The 12,229-nt window shown below is 32.9% G+C and overlaps 1 protein-coding gene and 1 long non-coding RNA gene across 3 annotated transcripts; one reads left to right on the plus strand and one right to left on the minus strand.

The window, feature by feature from the left end:
- The first annotated feature begins 1,585 nt into the window (after positions 1-1,585).
- LOC107867594 (ABC transporter B family member 15) lies at positions 1,586-8,730 on the plus strand. 2 transcript variants are annotated; one of them, XM_016713906.2, is made up of 8 exons: positions 1,586-1,904; positions 2,451-2,505; positions 2,702-2,886; positions 4,092-4,549; positions 5,076-5,616; positions 5,715-7,669; positions 7,775-8,146; positions 8,352-8,730. In XM_016713906.2, exons 1-7 carry the CDS (start codon positions 1,713-1,715, stop codon positions 8,142-8,144), a joined length of 3,756 nt encoding a protein of 1,251 aa, XP_016569392.2. In that variant the 5' UTR covers positions 1,586-1,712; the 3' UTR covers positions 8,145-8,146; positions 8,352-8,730. The 2 variants fall into 2 exon arrangements, with proteins under 2 accessions (XP_016569392.2, XP_016569393.2); XM_016713907.2 differs by lacking the exon at positions 8,352-8,730 and having other exon boundaries at positions 7,775-8,304.
- LOC107867595 lies at positions 8,052-11,040 on the minus strand. The gene is made up of 3 exons (XR_001673248.2): positions 10,924-11,040; positions 10,566-10,810; positions 8,052-8,176 (listed from the first exon to the last, which is right to left on the minus strand). It is a non-coding gene; the product is annotated as an uncharacterized LOC107867595 (long non-coding RNA).
- Positions 11,041-12,229: the final 1,189 nt, after the last annotated feature.

Below are 12,229 nucleotides of genomic sequence, written 5' to 3' on the forward strand. Positions count from 1 at the left end.
TATGTATATACATACATACATACATACATACATATGTATGTATGTATGTATGTATATATATATATATATATATATATATATATCAATTTAACCCTATATTAATTTGAGATAGCACTTGAAGTCTTAAAGAATCATATTATCGTAATCAAATTCATTTACAAGTTGAATTGTAACAAATTTCTATGATATATTCTATTTTTTACATAAAATATGTCGGCTCAAAAAATCACCAAGGTCACTGACGTAATAGAGGAACGGTTTTAAAAAATTTAATAGCAGTGTTAGTTTGTAATAGTAGTAACATGACATCAATGAACTTTTACTACTTTTCATAAATTTATATTTTCATATGATGCATAATAATATTAATATTATTAATAATAATAATTTTAAAAAAATTATATATCTAAATTATATCCATTTGTGGTGAGTATTTAAACTCCACCCTTACTTGCAATTATTTTAAAATTAATTATAAATTAAAAGTTATCGAAATTCAATCTATATTTACTTTTCTATTCATTTATATATCTAAACTACCAATTGATTTTTAAAAACACATTTTTGGGCACATCCTGATTTAGAAAAAAACAAAAAATAGAAACAAAAAAGAGAAGAAACATTGTCTCCTATTATTTTTAAAAAATAATCAAATTAATTAAATGAATTGAGCTCCTAATAAAATGCTAATTACTTGTATTTTTCAAATTTGAAAATGATACAACTACTCACAACAGGAATGTGGGTGTGCGTGTACGGGGGGGGGGGGGCGCTCTTCAAATATCATTTTAGTTCTAGCAAAATATAACTATTTTAGGTGTTTCTTAAAAGAAAAACACAAAATATGAAATAAATGATGATGATAAAATATTCAACAAAATAATTTTATAATAAAATGATATAAAATAAATACTGCATATAAATAAGATATAATAAAAATAAAATAATTTAAAAATATTAAGCCATGCTAAAATACGTCTAGTAACTATTAATTACATGATCAAATATTAAATAGAAAAATAAATTTAGGTTATATATTTATGTAAAATTAAGGAACAGATATCCAACATTATTGTCGTTCCTAATGTTAGATATTTTTGTTAGCATTAGTATTGATGGGCTCTATTTGAGTTATTAGTAGACCAATTTACATATAACATAAATACCAACCCTTTTGGAACTAATTACACTCTCTTCCACTTTTTTAATTACTTTCCTCTCTCTCCTTATTAATATACATAACATAGCCGACATATACATAACATTCTATGTATATGTTGAGATTTTTGTAATATGTTTAGGGAGTTAAGATTTTTTGTAATATTGGAAACATAAGTTGTGTATTTGTGTAATTTTTAGTTAAAATTATTAGACAATTCAAATTTTTAAGTTTAAACTTGAAATAATATGTCGAAAGATAAACACAATGAAATTCTTTAAAAAAACATTTATAAATTACAACATATTAAATATTTTTTAAAATTATATAAATATAATATCAATGTCGTTTGATTTGGCCTTTTTCAGTTAAAAACCAAATCAAACCAATTAAAGTGGATTTTTTTTCTACACCAAACCAAATCAAACCAAACCACAAATGAAAGACAAACTTTTGAAGGGATATCAATGTCTTTTTCGATATTTTTTTTTCTTATTTATTGGAGTTGGAGCATTGTATAATAGCTCCTTAATCATACTTCTGTTTTTTCAAAATGGGAAAGGATGGTGGGCTTTTCAGATATGCTGATTGTGTTGATAAGTTGCTGATTTTTCTTGGTACTTTAGGCTGCATTGGAGATGGGTTAATGACTCCCCTTAATATGTTTATTCTCAGTTCTCTTATTGATGATTATGGAGGTGCTGCTGCTGCTGATGCCTCTTTCACTAATACTACTGTTGACAAGGTATTGATCATTCTGGTTTTTACAATAAAAAAGAATTACAAGGTATTGATCATTCTGGTTCTACAATAAAAAAAAAAAATTAACATTCATATCAAATTTTATATTCCATTCATCCTAATTTATATGAATATGACATTAGTTTGACTGAGCATGAAATTTAAGAAATATTTTCTTTGTGATAGTTATGGTGCAAATCAAGCACTGACATTTATGTAGCTAAAAATTTCTCTTTAAAAAAAAAATTAAATTTGAATTATTTTTAAATATAGAAATGTGATATTCATTTTGAGAGACTATTCTTAAAATGAGAGTATTATTTATACATCATCATTTCGCGTATAAGGTATTGCATGAGTAATGAATGTACGTATTTTAGTGTTGGGAAGAAACTCAACATAAATTAATGGTAAAAACCAAACATTGTATTACGTTATATTGAAAAAACTTAAATGATCAGAATTTTTGTATTAGTTGATACTTCATATATACATGATAACTTATAAGACAAATAAAATCATATTTAATTTTTTCATGTCCGTGAAACAGTACTCACTCAGGCTGCTCTGCGTCGCAATCGGAGTTGGAATATCCGCCTGCATTGGTATGAATAACATTTTTCACTTATGAGCATGAACACATCTGCGCAACTTTAATTCTTCGACATCAACAATATAAAACTTTTCTAAACTACATTTAAAATATAATTACAGCTAGCCTGCAAGTAAACATCCATACAAATGGATTATTAATATGGAAATAGAGCATGGAAGATAAATATGATTATGTTAAAATTGTAGGAGGAATTTGCTGGACAAGAAGTGCAGAGAGACAAACATGTCGAATAAGGATGGAGTATTTAAAATCAGTGCTTAGGCAAGAAGTTGGTTTCTTTGACAAACAAGATGCTTCCTCTTGTAGTTTTCAAGTTGTTTCCACAATTTCAGCTGATGCTGATTCGATCCAAGATGCTATAGCAGAGAAGGTCTTTTATTAACTTTAATTATGTTCTCATCTTTCTTTCTCTCTCTATATCATTCTAAGATTTACGTATCTGTTTTTCTGTGTGCTTTGAGTTTTGATTAATTAGTTTCACACATGATGATCACTTTAACTTTATTCGCTATAACACTAAATAATTACTTATTATATTAAAATAACTTTAACTTTATAACGTACATGCTGTAACACTAAAGTCACTGAACTTTATATATTATTATAGTAAAGTTAGAAGCTACTTTTTATCATATTAAGCAATTGAACTTTACCCACTATAATAGTAAAATTAATAATATATCCATTATAACGACAAAATTCTACTCATCCAGGTGACTTCATGATAGGGATCTAGATAGAAAGATAAAAATTTACCTAAGGAAGCAAAAGATAATCGATGCAAGAAAGTAAAGATAGGTAAATTGACAAAAGAAAATGGGTGTATCAAATCCGAAGGCCCCGAGCTTCAATAGATTCAAACACCAATTTCTTATGTGAACCTCAAGGGAATCGGATTCCTGAGCAACCACGTCTCTAAGCAAGAAGCTAATCCAAGCTTGCAATTCACTCATAAGAGCATTCATACAAATATCATCAAAAATTATAAATGAAATGACTAAGACATCTATTTATAGTGTTTGCTTTTGCATAAAATAGCCTATTACAAAAATATCCCCAAAATGGCTATTTTGGAGTATGGACTCCTCAAAGCATACTTCAAGCTCCAAGCAATTAGCCAAACATAGAATTGTGGGCTTAGGAGCTCTCTTTGCTTGACCATGGCTTGAACCTCTTTGTATTGACCTTCGAGATGTAATCAAAAGCTTTAAGGCCCCTTTGCCTTGTATCACTTCATTGTTATATAAAGTAGGTAATATTCTGCGACTTTACTATTAGTGAGTAAATTTTTGTAACTTTACAATTAGACCAAAACAAATATAGATTTATGACTTCACTATAAAGTTCAGTTACAAAAATGTGACAAACATATTAATGAATTTACTAGTAAAGTTCCTTGAGTGAGGTCCATCCGAAACAGCCTCTCCACCTCCCAGGATGGGGTAAGGTCTGCGTATAGACTACTCTTCCCAGGCCTCACTTGTGGGATCACACTGAGCATATTTTGTCGTTGTTACTGCAAGTAAAGTTGAGTGATCATGCTTGAAATTAACTGGTATTTCTCCTTTGTTGCAGATACCTAATTGTGTTGCTCACCTGTCAACATTCATTTTTGGCCTAATACTTGCTTTCTATCTCTCATGGAGACTAGCATTAGCTTCAGTTCCATTTTCACTTGGTTTTGTTATACCTGGTGTAGCATTTGGGAAGCTACTTATGATGCAGGGAATGAAGATGAAAGGTGCCTATGGAGTTGCAGGGAGTATAGCAGAACAAGCAATTTCATCGATTCGTACAGTTTATTCTTACGTTGGAGAAAATGAAATGGTAAAAATATTCAGCAATGCTCTTGATGAAAGTTTGAATCTTGGTGTGAAGCAAGGACTTACTAAGGGATTGTTGTTAGGAAGTATGGGAATGATTTATGTGTCATGGGCATTTCAATCATGGGCAGGGAGTGTCCTTGTTGCTAATAGAGGAGAAAGTGGTGGTCGTGTTTTCATATCAGCTCTTTGTGTTGTTCTTGGAGGATTGTAAGTATCATTTTATTCACCCCTCATACTACTTGAGACTTAATTTTAATAGCAGAACTATAAAATCACTTCTTATCACATTAAAATCACTGTACTTTGTAACCGTAAAGTCACTAATTTACTTGCTCTAGCAGGTTAGTCACCTTGATCGATAGGTTTTGTCCTCAAAGTGAAAAAAGTAGGGTGCCTCTAGTAGATAAAGTTCAGTTACTTTAATATGACAGGAAGTAATTTCTGACTTGAGTAATTTTACTGTTCTGTCGGACAAAGTTTATTTTGCTGTAATGTGACAAAAGAAGGTCAGTAGATTGATAAAGTTCATGTGAAAATTACATTCACTCCTTTAGCCGGAACATGAGCAGAGAGCTTCAATGCACTGGGCAGCCTCACTTTTTTAAAAAGAAAGAACATAAATCTTTATTTAGTTTGTTTGTATTTAATTGAAAACGAGATAAGTAGAAACAAGATATGATAGTGATTGCAGCAAATTTTGATATTGCCAAGGCTTTGTTTTTGGTGATTATAGGTCATGTATGAGTGCACTTCCTAATGTCTCATTCATCACAGAGGCAACAATTGCTGCTGCAAGAATTTTCGAACTAATCGATCGTGTTCCTCAAATAGATTCTGAAGATGGTAAAGGGAAAATTCTAGCATATGTAAGAGGAGATATCGAGTTTAAGGAGGTAACTTTCAGCTATCCGTCAAGACCAGATATCCTGGTCCTCCGTGATTTTAGTGTTAAAGTGAAAGCTGGAAGGACAGTAGCAATTGTGGGAGGCAGTGGTTCCGGAAAGTCCACTGTCATTTCTTTGCTAGAAAGGTTTTATGATCCAATCAAAGGAGATATCTTATTTGATGGACATAAAATAAAGAAACTGCAGCTTAAATGGTTGAGATCTCAGATGGGGCTTGTAAATCAGGAGCCTGTTCTATTTGCTACATCCATCAAGGGAAATATACTCTTCGGGAAAGAAGGAGCATCAATGAAAATGGTTGTTCAAGCTGCTAAGGCTGCAAATGCACATGAATTTATAGCCTCATTACCTGATGGATATGATACTCATGTAAGTCCTCTTTTTCTTGTTCTTTTGGAAACATATGTTGCTATCTGTTGTTTTATTGCTGCTTGGTTTAATTTGACAAAGTTCCAAATGGATTTTAGGTGGGCCAATTTGGTTTTCAGTTATCGGGAGGACAGAAACAAAGGATTGCTATAGCAAGGGCATTGATTAAGGACCCGAAAATTCTCTTACTTGATGAAGCTACAAGCGCTCTGGATGCACAATCCGAAAGAATTGTTCAAGAGGCCCTAGACCAGGCTTCACAAGGAAGGACAACAATCATCATTGCCCATCGCCTCATTACAATACGCAGGGCTGACAAAATTGCAGTCCTTCAGTCAGGGAGAATAGTTGAATCTGGTTCGCATGATGATCTAATGAGTAAGACTGATGAAGAAAGTGGGGTTTACCTTAAAATGGTCAAATTACAGCAATCAACAACAAACTGTGAAGGGCTATCTAGTCTGTGCCTTCCAAAAGTGGCCAAAAGTTACACAAGGAGGAGTTATAATATGCTTATGTCCCCTCATGTTTCTATGTCAAGTTGGCAAAATAGTCCTGCCTCACCTTTTACACCAACAATAAGTGTTAGTTATGCTCCCTCCATTCATACATGCTCTTATTATTATAGTGACGGTGAATATTTACAGAATTTCTCTCATCCAAGTCCCTCAATATGGCGTTTGCTCCAGATGAATGCACCTGAGTGGAAGATAGCATTATTAGGATGTTTAGGAGCTATTACATTTGGTGTACTTCAACCACTTTATGCATTTTGCTTGGGATCAGTTGTATCAGAGTATACATCAAATGACAGTTCAAAGATAAAGTCAGAGATCAAAATTTACAGCATAGTCTTTTTGAGCATAGGTTTGACCAGTTTCATTGCCAATCTACTCCAACACTACAATTTTGCTAAAATGGGAGAGAAACTGACCAAAAGAGTCAGAGAAAAGGTGCTTTCGAACTTGCTCACATTTGAGGTGGGCTGGTTTGATCAAGACCAGAACACGAGTGCAGCAGTTTGTGCAAGGCTCTCCACCGAAGCTCGTATGGTTCGATCCCTTGTTAGTGACCGTATATCATTGCTATTACAGGTTTCTGTCAGTGCTTCGACTGCTTTTGTGCTTGCATTGATTGTCGCATGGAGAGTTGCCATTGTACTGATATCTATACAACCTTTACTCATATCAAGCTTCTACTCGCGAAGTGTTCTGATGAGAACAATATCGGAAAGATCCCAAAAGGCACAGAGTGAAGGAAGCCAGTTAGCAAGTGAAGCAGTGATCAATCATAGGACTATCACAGCCTTCTCTTCTCAAGATAGAATGTTGGACCTATTTGCTGAAACTCAGAAAGGCCCCCGAATAGAAAATATTAGACATTCATTGCTTTCTGGTGCTGGCTTGTTTTGCTCTCAGTTTCTAACTACAGCTGCCATTGCCTTAACATATTGGTATGGAGGAAGACTAATGAACAGAAACTTACTCACCTCAAAGAACCTATTTCAAGTTTTCTTCCTTCTGATGAGTACTGGGAAAAATATCGCAGATACTGGAAGTATGACTTCTGATTTGGCAAGAGGTAGCAGTGCAGTTGCATCTGTATTTGCTACCTTAGATCGGAAGACTGAGATTGAACCCGAGAGTCCTGAAGGGCTTAAAGTCACAAAGGTATTAAAAGGAAAGATAGAGCTGAAGAGTGTCTTCTTTTATTATCCGTCTAGGCCTGATCAAGTAATCTTCCAAGGAATGAATCTGAAAATTGAATCTGGAAAAACAGTAGCACTTGTCGGGCAAAGTGGTTCAGGAAAATCCACCATCATTGGCTTGATAGAAAGATTTTATGATCCAATAAAGGGACAAGTTCTGATCGATGATAGAGACATCAAAAGCTACAACTTGAAGAGCTTACGGTCACAGATTGCTCTAGTGAGTCAAGAACCTACCCTTTTTGCAGGATCCATACGCGAAAATATCATTTATGGGAAAGAAGAAGCCACCGAGTCCGAAATCAAGAAAGCTGCAATTTGTGCCAATGCCCATGAATTTATAAGGTATGATCATATATAACTGCTGTATAAATCTCACCATTCCTCTGCTAATGCCTTTCAGTTTCATTTTGAAACAAATGCTTCAAAAATTGCAATCTTGTAACTCAGTGCTATGGAGGATGGCTATGAAACTTATTGTGGTGAAAGAGGAGTCCAGCTCTCAGGAGGCCAAAGGCAGAGAATAGCACTTGCACGAGCGATACTAAAGAATCCAACTATACTTCTCCTAGACGAGGCAACTAGCGCGCTTGACAGTGTATCTGAGAACTTGGTACAAGAAGCACTGGAGAAAATGATGATCAGTAGAACAAGTGTAGTTGTTGCTCACCGTTTATCAACGATACAGAAGGCAGACACCATAGCTGTAATTAAAAATGGAAAGGTTGTGGAACAAGGATCACATTCTCAGCTGCTTGCCCTTGGAAAGAATGGCTCCTACTGTGGACTGATGAAGTTGCAATCTGGCCATTCTCCTTAGAGGTGAAATATTTTGATGTTTCCATTGTTTCCCTATATATATATATTAAAGAATATGATTAATTCTCCTTAAGATTTAGGATCCATCAAGTAACCACCTTTATTTTGAGCAATTTTGAAATATATGCCAGCTACCCAATGGCTCCATGTATTTATTTTTTCGACCTTATTGGCACTTACATTCAAATTTTTTGATTTGAGTACACAGGTATTTTGTACATCAAAGTTACTGCGCACACCCTATGCGTTTTAGGATAAAGGCGGGATATCAAAAAAGGAAGAATTAACACTCAAATAATGATGTTCAAGTCCTTAGAATGGTACCATAGACTTGCGCTTTGTGTACATCGCCACTAATGTAAACATACTTGGCCCAAAATCATTTAGGATTTGCGTGTGGGAATGTAGTGTAGGCTTTTGGTTGAAGGTAGGATTGCAATGTAAATAATGTCTTCTCTGAGATCATAACATCAAAACTGAAATCATAATCATGTTGTAATAATCGGTAATCTGAACTAATTCGCTTGAACTTCTTTTAAACTGGGCACAACAATTTTCACACTTCATACCATTTTCCTTTTCAAACTTCCACCTTTTTCTCCTTATCACCCCTTTATTCTATTCACTCAATTTCATTTCTTCAGCTTCACTTTTCTCTTCATCTTTTTTTTTTCATTGAACTTTATTGATTCACACTTCTTGTCACTGTCTATTCTCCCTCTTTTTATTAACTTCATTCACCTTACACAATATATTATTCTCATGTCCTCCCAAATTTAGGCTTTTAGCCTAAGTTGTAACTTCAAATGATCAACAAGGTCAGGGTATCTTTAATCACAAAAGGGAAAAGACTTATAATGTGGTTGTCAAATAAAAAGGCTCAAAGGCATTAAATAACTAGGGTAATTATGCAAATAAGGTACGCACAGTAAAAGCTCAACTATTCCAGGAAAAGTCTATAATCATGTTTCAAATCAAGTACAACCCATGATTTTTCCTTGAACAACACTTGGGACAAGTTTTAGAACATAAGAACCTTACCACATATGCCAGATGCAAAACTAAAACCGAATATATATAGAAAACTCAATCGAAGCACATGAACCCAAAAAGTTCCATCAGCCTAGAATACTATGCCATAATATTTTTGACATATAAGGCCACACTAAATTTGGACAACACTTATAAAGTGTTGCCTAAAATAGTTTTGGGCACACTTTTAATATGTAGGCTTAAGTTTTAGCTTTAAGACACGATAATTTTGATAACGCTTGTAAAACATGCTCTTTAATGCTATAGGCTACACTTTATAAGTTTTGCCATATTATTATATAATTGACAACGCCTTTTACAAATATGATCACACTTTTAGAATGTGGCTATTTTTATTATTTTAAAACAACAATTTATAAGTGTAATCTTATAACTTTTATAAAACTAATCAAATACACGTGCTTTGCATGTGTGTCTCGTGTTGATAAATAAAATTATTAAAAAATAGCAATTGAGTTGAAATAAATATTGTATCTATTTAAAAGGAGAAAATGATCAATTAACCTCCCAACCTTTAGTCGAAATCCCAACCACACACTCAATCTTCATGGAAATCCCATTATCTCCCTAAACATTTTTTTATTGTATTTTATACCCCTCCAATTGCTGACCTGTCAATATAAACCAAACAATTAGACATGCGTGTCTACACGCACCAGACCCACTCTTACTTTTTCAATTCCTCCTAAAACGTCATGGATTCAGTTCCTCCTACAACGCCATTTTCATGGATGACACTCAAATCTCTCAGCTCTCTATACACACACACCATCTCTCAGCTCTCTTCTCAATTTCAACAATTACTAAAGTTTTCTTTCACTCAATCTGCACTATTTTCATTTCCTTGTTTGTTCTTTATAGATGATTTGATGATTCACTTACCTTTTTTCTAATATAACATAATCATCAATGGCGGTTTGTTCTCCTATTAACAAATCTCCTTCTCCACTCTCCACAAGATCCTTTCCATTCCATCTAAGAACCTCTAAAAACATCATTTCTACACCCAGAAGAAGCTTCAACTGCAACCCTTTTTCGCGGTGGATTTCGACGGAACTGATGGATTTATGGTGAGATGGGTTTGTTTCAGACGTTTTCGTCGCTATTTTGGTGTTTTCGATTGTTTTCTGGTGTGATTTATTTGGAAAAAGATGGGAAAAAGAAGCTGGTGGTGATTTGAATTTAAAAGGATGTTTCGCTGGAGTTATTCCGGCGCAATTTCACCGGAGTTATTAAACGGATTTAAAAGTATTCTGTATTTTATTAATCGGAGGAAGACCATCAACAAGAACAATGTCCTTAGTCTCCATAACATTATCAGAATTTTGATTATGTTCTTCAGAATTTGCAGAAAATAAGGTAGCTTTACCGTCGGATAAAGTGATTGAAGTCCTTACAGGATCATTTCTTTCTAGTAATATTTTCTTTTTCGGGGATTGAGCAATCTTGGAAGAAGCTGAAATCGTTGGAGACATGAAATTCTTGGACCCCTTTGCCGGTGATTTCACTTTCGCATCGCCGCTTTGGATTCATTCTCCTTCTCATCAAAACCCCTTGATAAAGAAGAAGAACCCAACTCTCCTTTCCCTGAATTAGAGACCCTTCTTGCCGGATCTGCAAAAAATAAGAAAACAAGAAAACAATAAAGTAAATCAAGCAATCTTGCAACAAATTTTGACATTTCAAATCAAGAAAATTGAGTAAAATAAGAGAAAAATAGAAATTACTAGCAGAGCTATTAGCAAGAGTAACAGGGTTGAATCCTCTGTGGGTTACAAGAACCGCTGATATTGCTGCTAATTTTATGGCAGTCTGGTTAGGAAATGGCGTTTGGAGATGAAGGATGAAGAAAAAATTAATTATACACATGTATTTTTAATTAATAATTAAAAATAATGATGTGTATTATACACATGACACTTAAAATAATAATTTTAAAGGGTTAATAGCGCAACTCACGCGCCTAATGGGGGTGTTCTCACCTTCCATGACAGGTCAGCAATTGGAGGGGTATAAAATACAGTAAAAAAATGTTTAGGGGGGTAATGGGACTCCCATAAAGGTTGAGCGTGTAGTTGAGATTTCGACTAAAGATTGGGGGATTAATTGACCATTTTCTCATTTAAAAGATATAATTTGACACTATAAGTATTTTCATCTTAATCAATAAAACTATATATAAAATGAAAAATTTAATGAATTAAAAAATTTGTGCATCAAAGAAAAAGATGTAGAGAAAAATTAAGCTACGAAGAAGCATTACCAAAATTCACTAAAATACTACAAAATAAATGAAACAACAATCGAAAACAAAAAAAATAACAAAATAGAAAAATAAAGAGACAAAAATTCATACAATTACTTTAATGCTAACATTAAAAAAAGAGAGTTTAATTAATTTATTTTCTATTTTAAGTGAAATTCTTGCCAAAATAACCTACCTATTTTTGTTAAATTATTATTAAAAAGAGACTCACAAATTTGATCAACAAATAACTATTAAAGTAGTATTTTATTAGTATTAAAGTACATATTTGGTTAATATAATTAAGTAAAAAGACAAACGTAAAAGATTAATTTATTAGTTCCCCAAATATGACTTAATAATTGAAAAATAATAGTATTTTTAATTATGTTTAAATAAGAAAAGATTAATAACCAAATTTTAATAGGACACCTAAAATATTACAAAATAATTAAATAATAATTTAGTAAAACGATAAATGACAGTTTTGTCTATTGTGGAGTTTTTTAATGAAGGGCAAAAAGTTCAAATCACTTTTCTAAGCGTCTTCACCCTTTTAATATATAACTTTTATAAAATTTACACCAAAATATGATATCCCCTCTAATCTTTTAAATATTAAAATATTATATTCCCTCCAATTTCTAAATACTCAAAAAGAAAAATCATAAAACATAATAATATTCAACTGATGAAATATTGCACAACTAGGATTTATTCTCAATTACACCATCCTAACATTTTCAAGAGAAATAACCCATCAATCTGTTTAGTAGCCGTAGTCACAC

This window comes from Capsicum annuum, chromosome 4 (genome assembly GCF_002878395.1).
Source record: "Capsicum annuum cultivar UCD-10X-F1 chromosome 4, UCD10Xv1.1, whole genome shotgun sequence".
NCBI classification, from domain to species: Eukaryota; Viridiplantae; Streptophyta; class Magnoliopsida; order Solanales; family Solanaceae; genus Capsicum; species Capsicum annuum.

Excerpts from the sequence above, each read along its gene's own strand:
- LOC107867594 (XM_016713906.2), top strand. The coding sequence starts at position 1,713 with ATGGGAAAGGATGGTGGGCTTTTCAGATATGCTGATTGTGTTGATAAG. Across the intron at positions 5,617-5,714 it reads CTGATGGATATGATACTCAT|GTGGGCCAATTTGGTTTTCA; the intron begins GTAAGTCCTCTT and ends AATGGATTTTAG. Across the intron at positions 7,670-7,774 it reads AATGCCCATGAATTTATAAG|TGCTATGGAGGATGGCTATG; the intron begins GTATGATCATAT and ends CTTGTAACTCAG.